This window comes from Ylistrum balloti, unplaced genomic scaffold (genome assembly GCF_031769215.1).
Source record: "Ylistrum balloti isolate Yb309-2 unplaced genomic scaffold, AGI_CSIRO_Ybal_v1 Utg371288, whole genome shotgun sequence".
Lineage (NCBI taxonomy): Eukaryota > Metazoa > Mollusca > Bivalvia > Pectinida > Pectinidae > Ylistrum > Ylistrum balloti.
The window spans coordinates 206,758-233,048 of NW_026782691.1; the positions used below are offsets into that span (position 1 = coordinate 206,758).

Consider the following 26,291-nt stretch of genomic DNA (forward strand, 5'->3'; position numbering starts at 1 on the left):
TAGACACATATAGACTTTTACTAGATCTTAACTAGACACATATAGACCTTTACTAGACCTTAACTAGACACATATAGACATTCATTTGATCATTACTAGACACATATATACCTTTACTAGATCTTTACTAGACACATATAGACTTTTACTTGATCTTTACTAGATCTTCACTAGACACATATAGACTTTTACTAGATCTTCACTAGACACATATATATACCTTTACTTGATCTTCACTAGACACATATAGACTTTTACTAGATCTTTACTAGACACATATAGACCTTTACTAGATCTTAACTAGACACATAAAGACCTTTACTAGATCTTAACTAGACACATATAGACCTTCACTTGATCTTTACTAGCCACATATATACCTTTACTAGATCTTCACTAGACACATATAGACTTTTACTTGATATATATATAAACTTGATTTATTTTACAACAATTGCGAAACAAGTTATGTCAACTTATACTTATCACTCTTGTTGGCCCGGATGTAAGCGCGCGAGGGGTCTTATTGTGGGAGGAAACCGTAGTACCCGGGGAAAACCCACGTGGTCAGGCAGGTGACCCCTTACCTTTTCACGTCCGTTCCGGGAATCGAACCCTGATCGGCTAGGTGAAAGGCGAGTGCGTTAACACTGCGCCACCCGACCACCCACTTGATCTTTACTTGATCTTTACTAGACACATATAGACCTTCACTAGATCTTCAATAGACACATATAGACCTTCACTAGATCTGTACTAGATCTTCACTAGACACATATAGGCCTTTACTAGATCTTAATTAGACACATATAGACCTTTACTTGATCTTTACTAGATCTTTACTAGACATATATAGACCTTTACTAGATCTTCACTAGACACATATAGACCTTTACTAGATCTTTACTAGATACATATAGACCTTTACTAGATCTTCACTAGACACATATAGACCTTTACTAGATCTTTACTAGACACATATAGACCTTTACTAAATCTTCACTAGACACATATAAACCTTTACTTGATCTTTACTAGATCTTTACTAGACACATATAGACCTTTACTAGATCTTCACTAGACACATATAGACCTTTACTAGATCTTCACTAGACACATATAAACCATTACTTGATCTTTACTAGATCTTTACTAGACACATATAGACCTTTACTAGATCTTCACTAGACACATATAAACCTTTACTTGATCTTTACTTGATCTTTACTAGACACATATAGACCTTCACTAGATCTTCAATAGACACATATAGACCTTGACTAGATCTGTACTAGATCTTCACTAGACACATATAGACCTTTACTTGATCTTTACTAGATCTTTACTAGACATATATAGACCTTTACTAGATCTTCACTAGACACATATAGACCTTTACTAGATCTTTACTAGACACATATAGACCTTTACTAGATCTTCACTAGACACATATAGACCTTTACTAGATCTTTACTAGACACATATAGACCTTTATTAATCTTCACTAGACACATATAAACCTTTACTTGATCTTTACTAGACACATATAGACCTTTACTAGATCTTCACTAGACACATATAGACCTTTACTAGATCTTCACTAGACACATATAAACCTTTACTTGATCTTTACTAGATCTTTACTAGACACATATAGACCTTTACTAGATCTTCACTAGACACATATAGACCTTTACTAGATCTTTACTAGACACATATAGACCTTTACTAGATCTTCACTAGACACCTATAGACCTTTACTAGATCTTCACTAGACACATATAGATCTTTACTAGATCTTTACTAGACACATATAGATCTTTACTTGACATACATAAATATTTACTAGACACATGTTAATCTTTACAAGTTTCATAACAAATGAGGTAAAATGTGTCTATAATCATGCTTGATATTAGTGTGTGACCTTATGTCACTGAGTACAAAATACAGTATAGCTAAAAGATAAAAAGATACAACAGCTTTCCAAGTTACACAAGAAAACCAACCATGCACACTAGTCTCTAACAATTAGTTCTAAAATCATTCAAATGTATACTCAGTCATTAAGATAGTCATCATGTTACAAATTTAAGACACTTCAATTTCAATTTATTTGAATAGATATAAAAATATCACAAATCAAACTGACCGTTACTTAAATGACTATTGTGTCCTTGTAGTTTTATCTAGAGAAGTTTCAATTTGACAGAATCCTGGTGTTGGTGTGTTCCTTTATACATCATTATATTTCTAATTACACTTTTAAACACTGATTAACTGTTTAATTGTGTTTCTCTGTTTTATGTAATGAATTTGTAATTGAATTTTATACCACACATTTTACAGCCCATGTATAATTTCCTCTTCATTACTTATCTGATAATAAATATTGGTTCATTATATTGTAAAACGCTAATGTAAACACCCACATTTATCATAAATACCATAACTTTACTACTGCAAATTACAACAACAATTTTGTATTCTTTGCATGTTTCATTTCTTTTTATCAAGTTTTATCAATTTTTATCAATGTTTTAATATTCATTTCATTTCACCAGGAAATGTACTATTAAACAAAATATCTTAAATAACAAATTTAATTCCTAAATCAAAATATTATCCTTTTCACGTAACAAATATAATGAAACATGAACAATTATATGAATCCGCTAATATATATCATGTAAAATGTAACGAAAGAGACCAGTTTGAATTCTTTAAAGAGCATTACTCACCTTTCAATGCCTGCTTTTGCCTACTTTCACATTGTCTGTGTAGTGATTGTACTACACCTCTATCCTGCTTCCGCAACACTAATTCAATACATTCCTCCACTGGGATTATATGCCTCCAGGAGGAGGGCAACCACATCATAAAAAATAATGCAATAAAAATAAGTGTGAGAGAAGGGAAGATTTGAGAGGCAGTGTGATCCCCATGCATGCTGAGATCACTCAATAGAATTAACTTCTCTACTACTGGCCCATGGTCTATCTATACAAGGTACATTCTCAGAATAATTCTCTCAATATAGCCCAGATAAGTTATAAATAGAACACTCAATATCCTTCACAGAAGGATGTAACCCAAACTCCTGTACATTCACAACAAAAAAACACGTGTAAACCTGAGATGAATTTGCTTTGAAACACATCATTCAGAAAAGTCAGTGACTTTTGATGAATGTACAATCTGTTATGTCTACAGTACTGCAGTTATGTTTTTACTCTCAGTGGAATATCAGCTGGTCTATTGATAACAGAGATTCTTATACATCTGGCCAGTTTCAGAAATGTTAGAAACATCCATAAAGCTCATGCCTATTACAATAGTGATATCTTTATTTTATATATCAGATTTTCGACACAATACCAAATTTCTACAAGAAAACAAACAAAATATTCTGATCTGTAGTGACTTTGTAGGTGCAGTGTATTGTGACATAAAGTACAAAGGTATAAAACCAAACCAAACTGCTGATAACTGAACTCCCCATGTCACTGACCTGACATAACACAATGTCACATTATGTAGTTATCAACTGAAATAACATTATATAACATCGTGATACAGTATGTATTATCGTACTGACATGACATTACAACATGTCATAGTACAGTGTTATCAAAATGAACTGACATTACATAATGTCATGATGCAATATTGTCATACTGTCCTGACATAACACAATGTCACAGTATGTAGTTATCAACTGAAATAACATTGTATTACATCATGATACAGTATGTGTTATCAAAATGAACTGACATTACATAATGTCATAATACAATATTGTCATACTGACAATGTCACAGTAAAGTGTTATCATACTGACATGACATTACAACAGGTCAAAACCAAGTCACAATATAATGTTATCATATTGATGAGACATTACAAATATGTCACACTACAGTGTTATCATACTGAAATGACTGTACAATATGTCATACTGCAATGCTATCATACTTAACTAACACTACACCATGTCACACCAAATTGTTTTCATACAGATCTGACATTACACCATGTCACACCAAATTGTTTTCATATTGGCCTGACATTACATCACGTCACATTACAATGTCATCATACTGGCCTGACTTTACAGCTTTTCACAGTAGAGTGTTATCATATTGAACTGACATCATTGCAGACACTAAAGTTTTATACTGACTTGACATTGCACCATGTCACAGTACAATGTCTTTATACAGACCTGACATTACAACATTTCACAGTATAGTTTCCTCATACTTAACTTACATTACACCCTGTCACAGTATCGTGCTATTATAATGACCAAACATAACATCTTTTCATAGTATCACAGTACAATGTTAGCATAATGATCTACAATTACACCAAAATCGTACTGAACTGACATTACAATATGTCACCCAGTAGTGTTATCATACTGACCTAATATAACACCATGTCACATTACAGTGTCATCATACTGACCTGATATTACACCATGTCACAGTATGATGTCATCATACAGACCTGATATTACACCATGTCACAGTATGATGTCATCATACAGACCTGATGTTACACCATTTCAAAGTATGATGTCATCAGACAGACCTGACATTACAACATTTCATAGTACAGTTTCATCATATGAAACTGACATTACATCATGATCATACTGACCTGACAGTTCACCATGTCATAGTACAATGATATCCTACTGTACTGAAATGTTACCATGTCACAGTACTTAGTTATAATATGGACCAGACATTACACCAAGTCACACTATAGAGTTATCAAACTGACATCACTAACACCTTGTCACAGTTCAAAGTTATCAAACTGATCTGACATTACACCATGTCATAGTACACTGTTATCATACTGACCTGACATTATACCATATATCATTAAGTGTAATCATACTGACCTGATATAGCACCATATCAAAATACAGTGTCATCATACTGACCTGACATTACACTAGGTCACACTATATTGTTACATTACTGACCTGACATTGCACCATGTCACAGTACAGTGTTATCATTATGACTAGACATTACAACATGTCACACTATAGTACTATCCTACTGAACTCATATTATGTCTTGTCACAATACAGTGATATTACAATGACCTGAGATTGCATCCTGTCATAATAGAGTGTTATCAAACTGATCAGACATTACACAAAGTCATACAAAAGTGGAACATTACTGACGTGACCTTAAAACCATGTCATACTACAGTGTTATCTTACTGAACTATCATTACACCTTGTCACAATACAGTGACATTACACCAGGTCACACTACAGTGCTATCATAATGACCTGACATCACAACATGGCATACTACAGTGCTATCATACTGACCTTACATTACACCAGGCCATACTACAGTGCTGTCATACTGAACTAATATTACACCTTGTCACAATACAGTGGTATTACAATGTCCTGATATTACACCATGTCTACAGACTGTTTTCATCATAACCTCCATTAAAGATGTGTTCTTTAACATAGTTGCCTCAAGGTTTGGTAAACATATGAATTTTTAAAGCATTTAAAAAATAAATTTTAACACAGCATTGGAGTTCTGGCCAGATCACTCTGCTAGATGTTGCTTTCATATTGTATGTACCCAGAAAGTTTCATCACAAAATGCATTCACTCCCTAAACAAAGGATAACCTAGAAAATGCACATGGGATTAAAGCACAATCGTATTAGGATCACTATAATCCAGTTGGAGGATACTGTTAATTCGCCACAGCATCTTGCGGCAGTCTTCCACCATATCAACACAATACCACCAAAAACATCAAACAGCAACGTGACTCCAGATTAACCATATCATCATATATCTACAAACAAACACAAAGATTTGGTGATAGGATTATCACTGTCCAGAAATCCTAAACCTGGATTTCATAAAATCGCTTTTGTTCTCCCGGCTAAAGGTTTTTCCCAGTAGTTATTTCACACAAACACAAATTTTTCATGTCTATAATCTGAAGACTTGTTAAACACTCCAAGGAAAATTACACACAGATTGAGATTTTTAATCATGTGTTTTTAATTAGAACAGGTCTTTGTAATGCCTTGTATTGTGTGTAGCTACCTCGAGGCAAAGGAAATGAATTAAGCCACTTGAAACTTTCCTCTGCACTCTAAATTTAATGGTACATCTTTAGAGCTGTTCAACAAACTTGGTGAGATGTAATGTACATGTTTTGTAATTTATAAGCATCATCACTTTAAAATATTCTAACAGAGAATGGTATTTCCCTTATTTCCTAAATTTGAAAAAAATGGCATTTCAATATATATTTTTAATGAAGTTAAAATTTTACTCATCTATGTATCTTATAATGTGTAATGTTAATGTCAGCACAAGTTTCTGACAAATCATATACTGTCGTTGATGTATTTTCAAATGAAATAGATCTCCTTGTATGAGAAGTTGGAGTATTTACAACCTTGACCCTGAGTGCAAAAATCTGAAATAGAAATTCTATTGAACTGCAAAGAAATAAAAAGTCACCATGCAATGTGACCATACTATTAATACTGGTTAAAAAATTTCCTTAAATAGCCATAAACAGCTAACCTTGACTTTGAGATTAGAATATTGGAATGCAAAAATCAAAGGCATTTTCATATTTTCCTTTGTAAATATTAATAAGTCCTATTTTCTATAAACTAGTCACTATAGTGATCATGTTCAAATTCCAGAGAGGATTGGAATGGACATATATAAGTACTGAACAACACTTGATTAATGTCAGTAGAATATGAGAATCAAGACAAATGTTTGCAGATATTTAAATTGGTTACATTCAGCAAACATCTTGAGTATTTAAAAAGTTAAACCTTAAATATTTCCTACCATGTAGTCATAGTGACATCACAAATCTATCATACACACAACCAAGATCTGTACAGCTTAAAACAAGAATTAACTTCATGTGAAGTGCTCAATGCATCGGTTTATCTTGTGAAAAGAACAACCATTTCCTCTAGTCTAAAAATAGCTTTATTACAAAAACATTCTAAAATACTAGAGCACACATCTTGGTAACAAATTAGTGTGCTCCTGTCATAAACAATAAAACAGAACTAGGATGATGCTCATTCAGTCAAGAGGACTCATTACCTGGTGAATTAAAGAACAGCTGTGGTTCCTTCCACCTGATTCAGGCCAGGTTTTCAGTGATGTAAAAATGTTAAGGGTTTAGTGCTACCATGATACATGCAGAACTTACATAATACAGAAGCTACATAATGAAATGATGTGTTTAGCTCATCTTATCTCAACATGTTGAACATCACCAATTAGTAATAATTTAGTTACATATATCAAAATACCACATGTAAAAGCAATGGATCAACTGTCATTTTCACCTCCATCTGATATCTCAGTGTATTATATAAATATTCTGTATTTGTGATACAAATTTTTCACTAAGCATCAACAATTCAGGAATAATAATTAATCTTAAATCACAAATAAGACTTACATGGCTCTCAATCAATAAAATAAAAATTAATTTTGCTTTTCTATTATTTTTATGTATTTGTAAATTCAAAGAGTCAAATTCAGAGTTGGACAAAGATCTATAGTCACATGTTTAGTATCCAACACTAAGTCATATACTACAGTGCTGTACAGGATCGGTTTTCACATTTTAAAGTACCTTAGTAAGTTTATAGATAAGGAGTTGGCTTGCTATTTCAAGCTTCTAATTTATTGGCAATCACCTATATAGTGCTATATAGTTATATGGAACTTACAACAAGTAGTTGGTCAGAACACATATAAACGTTGATATGGTCAGTATTGAATAGAAGGAGATGTATAGCCAGTATAGAATAGATGAAGAATGATCAGTATATATCTAGAAATATAGACATATAGATTACTGTACCTTTGGGGAATATAGAGAAGTACTGGCATAAATAAGGAGGTTAGACATTACTGGACTGGTATACATTTGGAGGTTAAACATGACTGGACTGGTATACAAATGGAGGTTAGACATGACTAGTAAACATGAGTAGGCTAGTCAAGTCTGGTAAACATGTGGAGGTTAGACATGACTGGTAAACATAAGGACGTTAGAAAAGTCTGGTAAACACGAGGAGGTTAGACATGACTGGTATACACGAGGAGGTTAGACATAACTGATAAACATGAGGAGGTTAGACAAGACTAGTAAACATGAGTAGACTAGACAAGTCTGGTAAACATGAGAAGGTTAGACAAGACTGGTAAACATGAGGAGGTTAGACATGACTGGTAAACATGAGGAGGTTAGACATGACTGGTAAACATGAGGAGGTAAGACATGACTGGTAAACATGAGGAGGTAAGACATGACTGGTAAACATGAGGAGGTTAGACATGACTGGTAAACATGAGGAGGTAAGACATGACTGGTAAACATGAGGAGGTAAGACATGACTGGTAAACATGAGGAGGTTAGACATGACTGGTAAACATGAGGAGGTTAGACATGACTGGTAAACATGAGGAAGTAAGACATGACTGGTAAATATGAGACGGTTAGACATGACTGGTAAACATGAGGAGGTAAGACATGACTGGTAAACATGAGGCAGTTAGACATGACTGGTAAACATGAGGCGGTTAGACATGACTGGTAAACATGAGGAGGTAAGACATGACTGGTAAACATGAGGAGGTTAGACATGACTGGTAAACATGAGGAGGTAAGACATGACTGGTAAACATGAGGAGGTTAGACATGACTGGTAAACATGAGGAGGTTAGACATGACTGGTAAACATGAGGAGGTAAGACATGACTGGTAAACATGAGGAGGTTAGACATGACTGGTAAACATGAGGAGGTAAGACATGACTGGTAAACATGAGGAGGTTAGACATGACTGGTAAACATGAGGAGGTTAGACATGACTGGTAAACATGAGGAGGTAAGACATGACTGGTAAACATGAGGCGGTTAGACATGACTGGTAAACATGAGAAGGTAAGACATGACTGGTAAACATGAGGAGGTAGACACTGTAAACATGAGGAGGTTAAGACTGGTAAACATGAGGAGGTTAGACATGACTGGTGAGGAAGGTTAGACATGAGGAGGTAAGACATGACTGGTAAACATGAGGAGGTTAGACATGACTGGTAAACATGAGGAGGTTAGACATGACTGACATGACTGGTAAACATGAGGAGGTAAACATAGACATGACTGGTAAACATGAGGAGGTAAGACATGACTGGTAAACATGAGGCGGTTAGACATGACTGGTAAACATGAGGAGGTTAGACATGACTGGTAAACATGAGGAGGTTAGACATGACTGGTAAACATGAGGAGATAAGACATGACTGGTAAACATGAGGAGGTTAGACATGACTGGTAAACATGAGGAGGTTAGACATGACTGGTAAACATGAGGAGGTTAGACATGACTGGTAAACATGAGGAGGTTAGACATGACTGGTAAACATGAGGAGGTTAGACATGACTGGTAAACATCAGGCGGTTAGACATGACTGGTAAACATGAGGAGGTAAGACATGACTGGTAAACATGAGGAGATAAGGCACGACTGGTAAACATGAGGAGGTAAGACATGACTGGTAAACATGAGGAGGTTAGACATGACTGGTAAACATGAGGAGGTAAGACATGACTGGTTAACATGAGGAGGTAAGACATGACTGTATACATGAGGAGATAAGACATGACAGGTAAACATGAGGAGGTTAGACATGACTGTATACATGAGGAGGTTAGACATGACTGGTAAACATGAGGAGGTTAGACATGACTGGTAAACATGAGGAAGTTAGACATGACTGGTAAACATAAGGAGGTAAGACATGACTGGTAAACATGAGGATGTAAGACATGACTGGTAAACATGAGGCGGTTAGACATGACTGGTAAACATGAGGCGGTTAGACATGACTGGTAAACATGAGGAGGTAAGACATGACTGGTAAACATGAGGAGGTAAGACATGACTGGTAAACATGAGGAGGTTAGACATGACTGGTAAACATGAAGAGGTTAGACATGACTGGTAAACATGAGGCGGTTAGACATGACTGGTAAACATGAGGAGGTTAGACATGACTGGTAAACATGAGGAGGTAAGACATGACTGGTAAACATGAGGATGTAAGACATGACTGGTAAACATGAGGAGGTAAGACATGACTGTATACATAAGGCGGTTAGACATGACTGGTAAACATGAGGAGGTAAGACATGACTGGTAAACATGAGGAGGTTAGACATGACTGGTAAACATGAGGAAGTTAGACATGACTGGTAAACATGAGGAGGTTAGACATGACTGGTAAACATGAGGAGGTAAGACATGACTGGTAAACATGAGGAGGTAAGACATGACTGTATACATGAGACGGTTAGACATGACTGGTTAACATGAGGAGGTAAGACATGACTGGTAAACATGAGGAGGTTAGACATGACTGGTAAACATGAGGAGGTAAGACATGACTGGTAAGACATGACTGGTAAACATGAGGAGGTAAGACATGACTGGTAAACATGAGGAGGTTAGACATGACTGGTAAACATGAGGAGGTTAGACATGACTGTATACATGAGGAGGTAAGACATGTCTGGTAAACATGAGGAGATTAGACAGGACTGGTTAACATGAGGAGGTAAGACATGACTGTATACATGAGGAGGTTAGACATGACTGGTAAACATGAGGAGGTTAGACATGACTGGTAAACATGAGGAAGTTAGACATGACTGGTAAACATGAGGAGGTTAGACATGACTGGTAAACATGAGGAGGTAAGACATGACTGGTAAACATGAGGAGGTTAGACATGACTGGTAAACATGAGGAGGTTAGACATGACTGGTAAACATGAGGAGGTTAGACATGACTGGTAAACATGAGGAGGTAAGACATGACTGGTAAAGATAAGACATGACTGGTAAACATGAGGAGGTTAGACATGACTGGTAAACATAAGGAGGTTAGACATGACTGGTAAACATGAGGAGGTAAGACATGACTGGTAAACATGAGGAGGTAAGACATGACTGTATACATGAGGCGGTTAGACATGACTGGTAAACATGAGGAGGTTAGACATGACTGGTAAACATGAGGAAGTTAGACATGACTGGTAAACATGAGGAGGTAAGACATGACTGGTAAACATGAGGAAGTTAGACATGACTGGTAAACATGAGGAGGTTAGACATGACTGGTAAACATGAGGAAGTTAGACATGACTGGTAAACATGAGGAGGTAAGACATGACTTGTAAACATGAGGCGGTTAGACATGACTGGTAAACATCAGGCGGTTAGACATGACTGGTAAACATGAGGAGGTAAGACATGACTGGTAAACATGAGGAGGTAAGGCACGACTGGTAAACATGAGGAGGTTAGACATGACTGGTAAACATGAGGAGGTAAGACATGACTGGTAAACATGAGGAGGTTAGACATGACTGGTAAACATGAGGCGGTTAGACATGACTGGTAAACATGAGGAGGTAAGACATGACTGGTAAACATGACTGGTAAACATGAAGAGGTTAGACATGACTGGTAAACATGAGGCGGTTAGACATGACTGGTAAACATGAGGAGGTTAGACATGACTGGTAAACATGAGGAGGTTAGACATGACTGGTAAACATGAGGCGGTTAGACATGACTGGTAAACATGAGGAGGTAAGACATGACTGGTAAACATGAGGAGGTTAGACATGACTGGTAAACATGAGGAGGTTAGACATGACTGGTAAACATGAGACATGGTAAACATGAGGAGGACATGACTGGTAAACATGAGGATGTAAGACATGACTGGTAAACATGAGGAGGTAAGGCACGACTGGTAAACATGAGGAGGTTAGACATGACTGGTAAACATGAGGAAGTTAGACATGACTGGTAAACATAAGGAGGTAAGACATGACTGGTAAACATGAGGAAGTTAGACATGACTGATAAACATGAGGAGGTAAGACATGACTGGTAAACATGAGGAGGTTAGACATGACTGGTTAACATGAGGAGGTAAGACATGACTGGTAAACATGAGGGTAGACATGTAAACAAGAGGTTAGACATGACTGGTAAACATGAGGCGGTTAGACATGACTGGTAAACATGAGGAGGTTAGACATGACTGGTAAACATGAGGAGGTAAGACATGACTGTATACATGAGGATGTTAGACATGACTGGTAAACATGAGGAGGTTAGACATGACTCATAAACATGAGGCGGTTAGACATGACTGGTAAACATGAGGAGGTAAGACATGACTGGTAAACATGAGGAGGTTAGACATGACTGGTAAATATGAGGAAGTTAGACATGACTGGTAAACATGAGGAGGTTAGACATGACTGGTAAACATGAGGAAGTTAGACATGACTGGTAAACATGAGGAGGTTAGACATGACTGGTAAACATAAGGAGGTTAGACATGACTGGTAAACATCAGGAGGTTAGACATGACTGGTAAACATGAGGAGGTTAGACATGACTGGTAAACATGAGGAGGTTAGACATGACTGGTAAACATGAGGCGGTTAGACATGACTGGTAAACATGAGGAGGTAAGACATGACTGTATACATGAGGCGGTTAGACATGACTGGTAAACATGAGGAGGTAAGACATGACTGGTAAACATGAGGAGGTTAGACATGACTGGTAAACATGAGGAGGTAAGACATGACTGGTAAACATGAGGAGGTTAGACATGACTGGTAAACATGAGGAGGTAAGACATGACTGAGGAGGTTAGACATGACTGGTAAACATGAGGAGGTAAGACATGACTGGTAAACATGAGGAGGTTAGACATGACTGGTAAACATGAGGAGGTAAGACATGACTGGTAAACATGAGGAGGTTAGACATGACTGTATACATGAGGCAGTTAGACATGACTGGTAAACATGAGGAGGTAAGACATGACTGTATACATGAGGAGGTAAGACATGACTGGTAAACATGAGGAGGTTAGACATGACTGGTAAACATGAGGCGGTTAGACATGACTGGTAAACATGAGGAGGTGAGACATGACTGGTAAACATGAGGAAGTTAGACATGAATGGTAAACATGAGGAGGTAAGACCTGACTGGTATCTGGTATACATTTTCAGTGATGGCTTTGTATGTATCTGAAACTATTGATAAACATCTCAAAAAAAAGTTCCTATCTCTGAATCAGGAGTCTTGAATTTCGTAGGCTTACATATTTACTGCATGGAGCAATTTGCTGACATTTGCCCCAGAGTTTTAATTTCAGTTGATCAGGTTAATATATGTTGACATTCAATCAAATTCATACAAAATTACCTTTTGATACGGATCCTCTCCTTGGTCTCCCTTTGCAGATTTTAGCAAGAGAACAAATTTTGAGTCTGAATGCAGGGTGGCATGGGATGAAGAAGTACATCCCAAAGACTGTTGATTTGGTTCTGCAGGGTCAGCACCTGGATTTTCAGAGGAACAAGCACTTGCATCCTGGTTCATCGACATTATGGAATAACCATTATCTACAATTAAAATGACACAAATCATTTACATACATGCAAAAAATATTCATCTTCAGCAATTGTGATTCATTTTGCTTCTCCGTTTTCTCATATACTTCATAGGGTGACCCATGAACGTTCGAGATGGGAAAACTCTATCTAACAAAGGGTAAGGAAAGATATATGGCATATGCTATGATGCTACTCACATTTGTGGAGTGTCCTGACATTTTATGTAACATAACAGAGAAACAACACTACAGCTTTTTAGAAATTTAACGAGATCAAAAAATACTTTCACATCATGTCTATTTAATTATGAAAAATTTGTATTTCTATGACCCTAATCAATTTTGCCCCAAAGATACCAGACATAGGAGCATTATGTTATGCATGAGATTTCTACTAACATGCATCAGTGTCAAAGTAATTACATGTTACACACCAACATCTATAATGACGGCTGCTATACAAAATTTCTCCAGAGTTTTTTTTAACCTACCAAAAAATAAGCTCTCACAAGTGGAAGGTTTACAAGGACAAGTCTAGAGAAAATCCATATAATGAAGGTCATTGTAAATTTGCTGGAAATTGAAGTTGTTGGAAAAAATTGAATGGAAATACTTAGTTTACAACATTAAATTGCTTTAACACATACACATATATTAGTAGAAAAAATATTTATCTTTAAATTGACGTATCATTCATAACTATACATTGCATGAATGATGATCAATCAATATTTTTTTCTATTATGACCCATATACATTTATTCCAAACAAGATACAAGACAAAAAAAACCGATTTTGACCAGCAAGTTCAGTCAAAACCTTTAATTAAGGGAACGCCTCTTTAAATAGAGAAACCTAAGTGTACATAAAGGGTCACAAGTCGTTCCTTGAATGTAATAATTAGCATATTCTATCATTTATTCTTTTCAGTTCAAAACACGTAGCTGAATATAAGGAGTTGACTATTACGGCATACAATGGCCATGTATCAGGGAATATTTTACGTCCATGCTATTGGTGAAAATACATCAAATATACATATCCGGATATGAGTCGAACGCGCCCTCCGCGTTCTCGATAGGGTGTTTACACAATATAAGTTGACAGCATATGCCAGAATTCACAACAGTGTAAACATGTAATTTATAACATTGATATGCAACATTTTCGTTCAATAGTGTGAGTGCCGAAAAAAGTGGTGCAATCGAATTGACAATGTACAGTGTTGTTAGCAGCCGATTTTTACTTTGTACTTACAGACCGATAGGGCAGGGATATTCTAAACAATGGTCCGGACGGACCAGAAATTAAGGCTGCGGACACGTATTATTTTGAGTATTCCAAATTTGATACTGCAACAACACGTTACAAATAAACCTAAGTAAGATTTCCAATATTAAGTTAGAGTAATGGCGAAAAGAGTATCACGAAGGATGATATAATATTAGTAAAAAAAAAATAATAATAAACAATACAAATATATATGTGTTTCCGGTTTCCCGAACGTTCCTACTTTTTTGCTACCGATCCTAATTTTTTCAACGTTTTGGAATATATATATATACAGATGTACAAACTTTAATTAAGGTTTTATCTCTGAATTCAACATATTAACATTTCATAATACACTCATGTGACACTTACAAATGTACCTGACACATTGGTCAGTGAGCAAGCAACTTACCGACCCTATTTTTTAGGTATTATGAGGAAAAGCTATATCTGTAAATGTAGAAGTTTCACTTCACAATTTAAAAAAAAAATGAATGTGGAAATATGTTCTCTTGGTTATGATAAATAATTACTAACATTACATATTAATAATCTTCGATCCGGAAATACCATGGTAACTTTTTTATTTTTTGTTGGACTTAAAATTTATTATAGAATGTGACATTCTGCAGCTCTGAATTTCTTAGTCAGCTTTCAGTACTAATATTTGTTTCGTATTTTTTCGTGTCAAAATGTACTATGCAGTTTACAATACTATTTTTTCCACTTAATTTTACGTTCGGTTACCATTTATATCATACAATTAACGTAACTTTATTATTTGTTTATTGTAATAATTTGTATTTAATAGATAAAGTACAGCAAACAATTGATAGCTTACATCTGGAACATGGGCAGGTTTGGTTACATGATCTTGGTATCGTTTGCAGGGTGGCCAATACTTGACTGGTTTGCTTATGTCTGCACGTGCATAAAGAAATACTTTATCGTATTAGCAGTTTTCCTGGGGCTTTTTGCACATAATGTTCCAAACTTTAAAAAGTTCCATCTTACCGTCATATACGGTAGAAGTTTGTTTGATTTATGTTTGTTGATAAAAAATACTAAGGTTTTTTTTAGTAAAATATCTAATAAATGAATGTGAGATGAAATTGTTTTACAGATGTAGATCCAGAGAGGTCATAAGGTCACCAATTTATCATACTTTGTCACATGACTGTGTTAGTCCAAATCACGCTTATCAATGCATTACATGTACCTAAGCATAAATTGACAAGCAGAACTATTTCATATCGACTTTATTTCAGATGTATATCATATTATCTGGATCCCATGTGATCAAGAAAATCAAGTCGTTATCCAACGTAGTGTAAACATGTTACTGACATATGTCTTGTTACCACACGGGAGCACACAAATAGAACAATATATAACGCCACCCAAAATTAGATTTTCCACTTGCTATTTCGCGAAGTTACAGTGCTTTGTGTCGCAAAATATAAACGTTTATTTCACTACGAAACTTCATTCGCGAACGTCCACTATCGGCATTTTTCTTTGCAACAAATTTGTAATATAAAGGGCAACTTAATCTGATATAGAGTTACATTTACATGAAGCAGTACTTTACTCGTAACACCTGGTCTATTTTCCAAGAAATTCTTTAGGAGTCTCCGTCCGCGTAAATCTTTATCATAAAATTCATATTTCCCTAGTTTTATCGAGTTTGAGTTTATGATTCTGTTGACACGTTAGTATTTTATCGTTATTGATATAACAGTGGTATACTAATGGTTTGAAGTTCATCGTGTGAATTTTCGACCACACGATGTCCTTTATCAACATTAAGGTTACGATATATTTTGAGAATATAAGGAGGGGTACTTTTTCTTCAAATACAAACTTTTTTGTTCATAACGTATGTACTTTAAGATGGCACAGTCTTATTGGATTCTTACACAACAGACTTCACATCATTCTGGAAATACCTCAACCAACTGGTACATTGTAATAAGGATAAATGAAGTATATCAACAAAGACTGCATTCGATGTCAACTGGTGACCAGAAATATTTCGTAAATTATTTCATGAGTCATCTATATTAAAGTGTTCTAACTCATATAACTATATCCCGTGAGCGTCGTTTCCACAAGCCCTCGACTTTCATCATTCCGCATTTCCGTTTCTTTATACAGTGTCTTTGTTTGACAACAGTTCAGGGATTATGTCTGATGTTGTATGTGTTTGAGGTCAAAACGAGCGGATTTATTTTCACGTTGCCACCGTTGCCGTGACCTGGATATATGAAGAAAAAGACGCGTTTAAAACAAAGACATGTTGAAAAGGTAATCAGCGTTTGTAAATGATTTGGGGAAATTATGACGTGTGGTATGGCGATTCTGTAAGTTCCGATTGCAGCTATTTAATAATTTGAGTATCTTTCCATATCAATTTATTTCCTCTTTAACTATATATATATGTACGTATGATCACATACAGACATGTTGTTATTGCTATGTTACACAAACACAGTTTTATATACATTGTACTAAACAAGCTTTCACCCAAACATGGTGTATTATATTCATCATGCTGTACAAACTTATACATAAAAACAGTGTATCTAAAAAAACTTGTACCTAAACACAGTTATCATATACATTGTACTAAACAGACATTGACCTTAACAGTATGTACATGTTACTTAAAGATTCTTTGTGTATCGATAGAATATTCAATTTTCAATTCGGGTACGACATAAAGACCGTGTAAAGAGGAAATGTTTGTCAAAAATTTTGAACCATCTCTAAATGAAAGTTAACGTTTTGAAAAAAAAATCGTTTACACATATTTGATCGACAACAAACGCTCATAAATGTTATGTCAATATACTGCGAACGATGACGTCATAATGTCATTACCAAGACATTGTAATAAATGTATCCCCAGAAGATGGCCGTTAGGCCTGAAAACTTTAGCAGAATACATATGTCGTGGTGATTTTATTCTTTTCAAATATGTATGCACGCGTTGTCGAACATCTATAGATTATAAGCTAATAGAAACATATTCCTCACAAGTATTTTATGATACCTTTAAATACGTATTAACCTATTGTGACATTACGTTTCTAACAAATATTCTGAAGTAATGGTTATGTAACACTTCTTTTTATCGGATACTCTTTATGTTGACCATCTTTCCGGTTGTGGGAGATGGTCGACAATGACATTGGACATGTTTAATCGAGAAGTAGAGGGTATGATGATAATAATGTTTGCGACATGTTCCGTTTTGCCTTTTCAACACTTGACTGCGCATCGTGTTAAAACAAAAAAACATGATCTAATCTCCAGTATATGCATAAAAAACAAGCATACAATCCCCTAAATATATGGTTGATGAATCATATTCGCTGAACTTCCCGTTTTTATAAGGATATTTCTATATAGTCATAAAAAATTGGATATAAACAAACAACCGACTACTTACTAACTAGTACTATTAATCCAAAATTTGAATGTCCATCTCTTCTTTTTGCCGAGAACAAAACTATTTGATATCAATGTTTACTTCATATTACCTTACATTAGGGAATCTGTCAGTGTTTTATCTTCGAAGAACAATATGGTTCTCTGTTTGACTTACTCATTTTCTGATAAAGAGTAGATGGTTGATGAATCTTATTTCAGTGAACTTCCTTGATCAACAGTGTCCCATTTAGAATGTTTGTCAATGTGTTCTCTTTTCGGCAGAGACGAACGGTAGGTATTAGAAATGCAACTTTGTTCTCTGTGGGACGTGTGTAAAACGAGCTGAAATATATCATTAATGATAACTGAAATACATTCGATGACATGTAAATGTAAAATTTTATCTTTTTCTTCTTTAGTTTCTATGTCCTTATTGCTGCTATGACATGGAGAACAGTGACAGCACCAAGCAGCAGCGATGGTAAGATTCTTACAAGAAATATACATGTATCGTTCACTACTTTCACTAGTTGTTATCTCCTTTGTGTTACAAGTCTTTACGATAAGCTTTTACATTTTTATATTTCTTTTACTTTGTTTACATTATTATTTCCCTATCGTAGGGCTGTTGTTGAGTATTTCCTCAAGATTGCAAAAGAGTAATTGACATGTTTCCGGTAATAAAATATGTGACAGAAAGTACCCATTCGCTTTATTCAGGGTTCGTATTCATGAAACCTCTTCCTCCAATATATGTTTTGTGCTTCTGCGAAAAAACTGTCTGTTATTCCGGGAAGAACATTCATAACTTGTGAAAAGGAACTATTTCATGTTAAACATATTCTGGTGACTGTACCAGAAAAGTAGTGCGGAAACATATTGATCTTTAAGCTTTTATCTACTTTTTTGAAATGAAACCTTTTAAAAAATCATCCACAGAAATATTAATTCTTGAATATTTTTACATTGAGAAATACATTATTTTTGAAGGTTATGTATTCTTTAGTTTATACAGTTCGTGAGTGTTCTGCAAAACCTCTACAATGTCCTTTCGAAGCTTCATTTTCCAAGCATCCGTTTTCCAGATTTTAATACGAAAGAAATCCTATTAGTGTCTCAGTCGCCATTTTGAAAATAAAACAACAAACAAATCAATAAACAAACAAAATTCGTGTTATAACGTAAAGAGAAGCGCAATAACGTGAAGTGAAAGTGCAACACGTGAACGTGAAAAGGGGAAACAAGAGGTCTAAAGTGCGTTAAAGCACACATGGTTTTGTTTTATCCAAGCTTACGAAAAAAAGATTTGAAAGTCCCCTGGATACCGAGAAACAATATAAAAACTCCTTTCCCTCAAGAATGCCGTTGACTAAATTTGGTCAAAATCTATTCAGTCGTTCTTCGGACCGGACCCTTAACATAACCCTTAATAACGAGGACATTAAAATGCTTTCCTAATTGTTGTCAATGTAAGTGTGTGCTAAACAGCTTTCATATTCGTTAAGGGTAGTTTATGTTTTACAAATATTTAGTACAGTATTTAACAAGTAATCTATCAAATATCATTTTCACTCATTCAGTAGCGTTAGGCGCATGAAAGATAAAAACTCATTAAACTCAAAATGGCTAATATCAACATAACAAAATGATATGTTCGGTAAAAAGCAATCTTCCTTGTGCAGAAACCATTCGTTTTACTTTGTGTTTCCTTTTTCTTTTTATTTTCTGCTATGTTAATTATGACTAGGTATTAATCATATGTTTGCTCATATTTTAAAAATATAAATGATATCAAATTCATTTTTAAGATGCAGTGATAATCATAAGCGCAAAGCCAACTCAACAAGTTAGGTTTGACTGTACAAGACCGAGCGATATCAAGGTAAGATCATGAGAGATATAGAAGTATCATTTTCTTTTCCCTCTTGAAATAACGCCTTCTCAGTTTTGCTTAATTCACATAATAATGAAGTACGTGTTTAGACTCCTGACTTAGGAACCCAATGACAATGGTTCAAGCGTGTACAGGAATTAAACAGATGCTATATAGTTTAAAGTCGTCGTTCTGTGTCGATCGGTGTGTTTTATTTTCAATGGATTGATTGTCTGACTGTTCGAAGTAAACATCTTACATTTATTGACCTTAGTCGACAGTGTAAAACCACTTTTTCTACTTTTCAGTATATGTTTTGGATAATTTCAACAAGTCTTGGAAACCAAAAAATCGTAAGGCAATCTTGTCAAGAGCTCGTCGATGATCCGATTGACGTCAGAAAGATATGTATAGACACTAATTATGGTTATGACCTCGTTATAACGAAAGTAAACGAAGATGACGAAGGCACCTATAGATGCAAGACTGCAAAAACTGAGGATGCCCTGAAAGTGTATGATTTAAGAATAGAAAGTAAGTTTAGTTATTTTTTCTCTTAGAGAAAAGACAGAAAAGTCAGTATTCTGTTATACATTATCTTTCATATGTATAAAACAATTTACTGTTATATTTTTTCCAAAACTATTAGTGGGAAATCATAGAATGTTTCAAGAAAACAAACATTTGATTTTCTTTTCTTTTTCATTTCATTCACAATTGTTACATTTTGTATATCAAAATTTGTCTTCTGAACACAGAATTGACCTTTGTTATGAAAATACATTTTAAGGAGAAGCCTTCATCCACGATAAAGCCTACACTAAAGATGCCGTCATACAAGAAGGCGACACAGCGAAGTTATGGTGTAATGCTTCAGGATTTCCCATTCCGTCTGTTTCTTGGGAAATATCAGAAACTGACTCAAATGGAAAAGTATCATTCCATGAATTAGGCAAGTTCACCATTAATAAATAAACTGCGTTGTGTCCTAGTATAGAAACATTCTATCTAACGATATTATAATAAGGACTTTTCACCAACTGGTGAAAAGTCCTATCGTTTTTTTTTATGTTTCTTATTCTTATTATTCTTCTTCCAATATTGTGGGTTCGTAATCTTTTAAATTGTAAAAGCTAAACATACAGTCTATTCATCTATTTGTAGATACGTATATGAAGTTGTCGATGCCGATTTTTTAAGTAGGTCAAAAATCCAATATGGCCACCATGACGTCATAAGTTAAAAACTTAAAAACGGCATTATCTCGCAAACCATTGATTGTACAGAGTTTGTGCAATGATATTATTTGTAGAGAATTTCCATATCTAACTTTTTCTCATGCCATATTAATACAAAATATGTCAAATAAAAAAGCTCGCTGTGGGGTAAAGTTTTCAAAATTTAACAAAATTGTTTCTTTTTTTTCAATTTTGAATTTTCTTGAAATTTTCTTCTTCAGATCGATGCAGAACGTCCTTCCGATGAATTTAGTGTTTTCATTTCTTCTGAAAAGTTTACCATTTCCGCTGTACGCCATTTTGAAATTTTCTTTGATCTTTTAAAAATGCCGACAAATAGGAAAAAACTCGTTCTAGTTATTATTGTTCTTTTTGTTAAATCTTCATTTGAAGATATTCTAATTCTTGTCATTGCTGAAATAACCGGCCTATTTGATTGCACTACAGGACATGTGGAACTTTCCTGATGTATATAGCAACATAATTCAGACCGATCATGTTTTGTTTACTCTTTGTCTGCTATTCTTAATTATTCTTACCTTCTGCTAGTAGTGATGCAAGCATTGACTGTTTCTTTAAAAAAAAATAGTTCAAAGTACATTATTACTTTGAGTTTGCTAGCAGGAATGCTTCCCTTGAATATCTGGTATAAGTTGTCGAACATGCAATTGGAGATATTTTGGGGGGAAAAAACCACAGCAAACCTACTTCCCATAGGTATTGGAACCAAAACCTCGTAGACACACAAAAGAATAGCCCATTCCAATACATATTTAGAGACAGATTCGTACAGCTGTTTCTACTGCTAACTGATATGAAAGACGTGAAACAATTATTTTGTTACCTGAACTATCCAAACTCATTTTATATAGCTAACCTAATGATAAGAAATAAGAACCTAATGATAATACACCTGTCTATCTGAACGTATGTAAGACATGTTGGGAATAAGGAAATAATTCTTCAATTGCGATCAGAAATACGTTTTACATTATTTTTTTCGCTTTTTTTCGTTCACACGCTTTACTCTGGTCAACAATTTTGAATGTTTACTGGTGTAGCAGTTTCTCGGACATCAGTTCTAAAATACTTTAATTAACATTTATAAAGGGAGTCAGGTAACAATAATATTCGTTTCTGCTTCCTCTTATACTGAAGACTAATATACATTTACTGATGGTATTATTATCCAGGTATGCGAGGAAGACTACTTCAGATCCGGAACGTGTCCCGACACTGCAGTAAAGCCTATCGTTGTATTGCTTCTAATAAACTATCTCGGACTCCTGCAATACAGAATATCAAGATTCGGGTGAACTGTAAGTTGAGGTCGTAATAAAAATAAAGCGAATTTATGAACGAAATGATACAGGATGTAGTGTACACTGTTAACAACTTGACAATATAACAAGTAATTTGCGAAACAGGTAAGAAGACAGACAATAAACATAGAATAGTAATGATTATTTAGGGTAGGAATAGATATGGAGGATATGTTTAAAACTATTGTTTCTCGAGAGGAAATTAATCCTAAATATGATATCGTGAGATACTTAATGACACGACTGGTTGAGTAGGATTTTAAAAGTAAAAAGTCATACCAAGTCTCATTCGTGTTTACAAAATGTTTAAATCATTACACACGGATAGTTAAATGGTATCACAGAATATTTTATCAGCAAATACATTACCTTAGACTTTGTATCAACATATTTAAAACTTAAATGTGGAGAGAACTCGAAGAAATAAACAAATACGTTGTTAAAAAGATAACTTTAAACATAGAACTTTCAAACAAGTTCTTTATAAAGTAAACAAAAATGCAACATCAGCTTCATCTCTGCTCATGATTACTTGTGAATACGGATTTATTCATTATGGGAAAGAATTTGAAACAGTGGATATTTCAGTATGGGATAGTACTCGGATAATAGAATATGCTTTTATGAAAAAGTAAGTGTAAATGTGGATATCAGTCATGTGACTAACTTAAGTTTTGGTTAACAATAAAGAACCCGAAAAAGATAGAAACCAGTGATGATCGACAACGTTAATATATAGACATGATTTTAGTGACATTAAAACATATCTTATCACTTTTCCTAAACAAATTAAATCATTCCAGGTTAACATGTGTCTTAATGGTATTCTTCTTTCACAAACAAAAAGGAGACATATCTAGAAAATAAGTTTTTCTGCATTACCTTGTCAAAAGTATGCTGTTCTGAGGGTCTTATCGTGATAAACGATCTGCTAAAGTTAGTATTCCGGAGCAATGAGAATGCCGATAGATAAACGGGAAATTGTAGAGGCGCAGGGGTGAATAAAATTGAGATCGTCTTTATCACGTTGCCGTTAATATAATGCCAATCTTAAACTAGATCAATGTTTCCATCTATCACTGTCGATTTCCATACTTTATTATTAGTGAAGGCAACTTCATCTTCCCAAATTTTTGCAATAATCCCACGCCGTTGGCGATTCTTGGGCTGGCAATAAACAACTGATTTTGTAAAAAAAAAACTTCCGCTTAGAAGTAAGACTGTTTTGTTTCTCAGAAATATTGATTATATTATGAAAACATTCTTACACCTTTGCAAATGTCACAAAATTAAATTAAAAAACTCGTTAGAAAAATTTGTTATGTCACTCGTCTAAAGCCTTGTGACAAAAAAATCATCATCAAACTCATTCGATACATTCTGTATTTTACCGATACTCATGTCAGATGATCTTTGTCTATATCATTGGTGATTTGATTGATTAAAATATATCAAAGTTTTAGAAACATCTTAAATGGATAACCATTACCTTCTATTTTTGACCTGCAATTGGCACTGCCATTAACGGAATAGACATGCTACATATATTTTGCTGTGATTGACATTGTCCATGTGTTTTATATATAACAGTCGATTTCCCAAATCAAATGTCATTAAGGTAAATGCACCTTTTCTGGTATCATATTGTTAGATTAATCTCGCAGACATTAGTATATACATGAATGACACAATTAAATCTCATTGTTTGTAGTTGGTGCTATGGCGGACATTGATGTCTACAGCGAGGAATACTGTGGCACCACTATGGAAGATCTTGGAGAGAAAATACACGTAAACAGTAGCGGAGACAATTATGTAGAAAAAAGGGAAGGATCAATGGTTTCCCTGGTGTGTAGCGGATCAGGTTCACCAAATGCTATCATCAAATGGCTTAAATTCCACCAAGGCAATCACGTCGAAATATCAACATTAGGACATGGTGATCAAATTGATAATAACTATCAAATTGGTTCATTTATGACCGAACTTTGTCCACCATTATTCAATGACGAACGGAGATTCCGACTTGCATTTCGAGCTTTTGATGATTATTTCGCCAAATATGTTTGCAGGGCTTCAAATAAATTCGGCAGTGACGAAATGACAATAACAATCAAACAGGTAACATAGAGTGATAAATATTGAAATATAGCCGTTGAGAATCATTCTCTACTTCTATTTCTTAACGAAGGTCATTTCTCCTTGAAAAATAATTCACATATCGAGGTTATTTTTATCATACATGTATGTGTCTGATTTGTTTTGAAATCTACAATTACCGACCTATTACCAATACCGGTAAACACACTAATATTTCAAAGTTTATAATTAACCAAGTGCTTTCCTGTAACAAACCCAGCATTCTATAACTCATAAACAACGCAGCGGTGTAAGGGATTCTAGAAACGAAATGCATCATCATCTATCAAACATATGTGACCACACAAATATGCATCTATTGCTTTAAAGACTAACACATACATCGTTTCCTACTGAACGTTTTTATGGTAAAAATTGCTTATTTCTAAGAGTAAGAACAGATTATATAATACAAAGGACATACACTTCCATATATAATTTTCACATTTTGTATTCATTTATTAAATCTTAATTTTATTCAGTCTTTTCAAAACATTAAAAGATACGGTATACTTGTTCAGATCCATCATTTGTAAACCTAAAGAATCTAACAAAACAAACGTGTCTATTGTTTTCGTCTTTTTTTATTTATCTCTCTCTTACCCCTTCCCACTCTGGGGAATGCCGTGTATCTTCAGAGTAACTCTTTGAATTGCGAATCAAATCCATTGCTTTTAGCAATACATATTTTACAGTACGAGAAAAATATATGTATTCCCACTCCCCTGCTTTGAATCTACTTTAATACAGGTATAAGATGCCCAACAGAGTGGTATTTATCCCACAAATAGCGATAAAAATTTGTTTACAGTATTTAGTGAGTGTTCATACCTTGTATTGGATGCGTGTTACTTGTAGTAGTTACCTCCCTTGTACCTGAAAACCTACAGTTGAGGACCAAAATGTTATAGCACACATTACATTTGGGAAGTGGAAATAACATCACTTCTTGCGTGACATGTTGTGACATGGTATCAGTTTATTGCTTCAGAGTCATACTTCCATCTGGTAACAGTTTTTTTTACATACATGTTTACAGTAATCCTTAAAACTATTCTGCTCAGAACTCAGATTCTATATTATGGGTGAAGTCTTCGAAGGAAACATTACGCCTTTTCTCTTTCTCGCTTATTTAAGCGACAATACGAAGGCTGATATTGACAAAGAATAAGAGCTAAGAGCGATGTATTATCCCATTGTGTTTTGAATCCTCACTAGGAGATTTAAATACTGTCTGGGTGGCATGGAGGTGTATAATAGTCCTGGAGATTTTGTATTGTATATGGTAAGTTACCTGTCATTTATGTGTTATTTAGACATTTCCACTTGTGGGGTTTCATTTTCTGTGTAAATTCAAAAGTATGTCGATCATAACAGACAACAGTAATTTTTTCCTCATTGCTAAAAATTAGACACAACAATTCTCAAAATGTGCCTTTTGTAGTCAGTATCTTAT

General features: G+C 34.7%; 2 protein-coding genes across 2 annotated transcripts in view; one reads left to right on the forward strand and one right to left on the reverse strand.

The window, feature by feature from the left end:
* LOC132561836 (uroporphyrinogen-III synthase-like) overlaps nucleotides 1-13,560 on the reverse strand; it is a 58,498-nt gene extending 44,938 nt beyond the window's left edge. Inside the window, exon 1 of the mRNA XM_060226544.1 lies at nucleotides 13,367-13,560. Within this exon, the coding sequence (XP_060082527.1) occupies nucleotides 13,367-13,549 (183 nt within the window). The 5' untranslated portion in view covers nucleotides 13,550-13,560. The remainder of the gene's footprint in view (nucleotides 1-13,366) is intronic.
* A 3,496-nt stretch (nucleotides 13,561-17,056) lies between these two features.
* Nucleotides 17,057-25,270, forward strand: LOC132561837 (lachesin-like). The gene is made up of 7 exons (XM_060226545.1): nucleotides 17,057-17,135; nucleotides 18,683-18,744; nucleotides 20,072-20,145; nucleotides 20,445-20,670; nucleotides 20,927-21,088; nucleotides 22,568-22,693; nucleotides 24,408-25,270. Exons 1-7 carry the CDS (start codon nucleotides 17,125-17,127, stop codon nucleotides 24,824-24,826), a joined length of 1,080 nt encoding a protein of 359 aa, XP_060082528.1. The 5' UTR covers nucleotides 17,057-17,124; the 3' UTR covers nucleotides 24,827-25,270.
* The last annotated feature ends 1,021 nt before the right edge of the window (nucleotides 25,271-26,291 follow it).

What these genes read in the sequence shown, in the direction of transcription:
- LOC132561837 (XM_060226545.1), top strand. An exon ending in CAAGACCGAGCGATATCAAG is followed by an intron (nt 20,146 to 20,444) that starts GTAAGATCATGA and finishes TCTACTTTTCAG; the next exon opens with TATATGTTTTGGATAATTTC. An exon ending in GTATGATTTAAGAATAGAAA is followed by an intron (nt 20,671 to 20,926) that starts GTAAGTTTAGTT and finishes ATACATTTTAAG; the next exon opens with GAGAAGCCTTCATCCACGAT.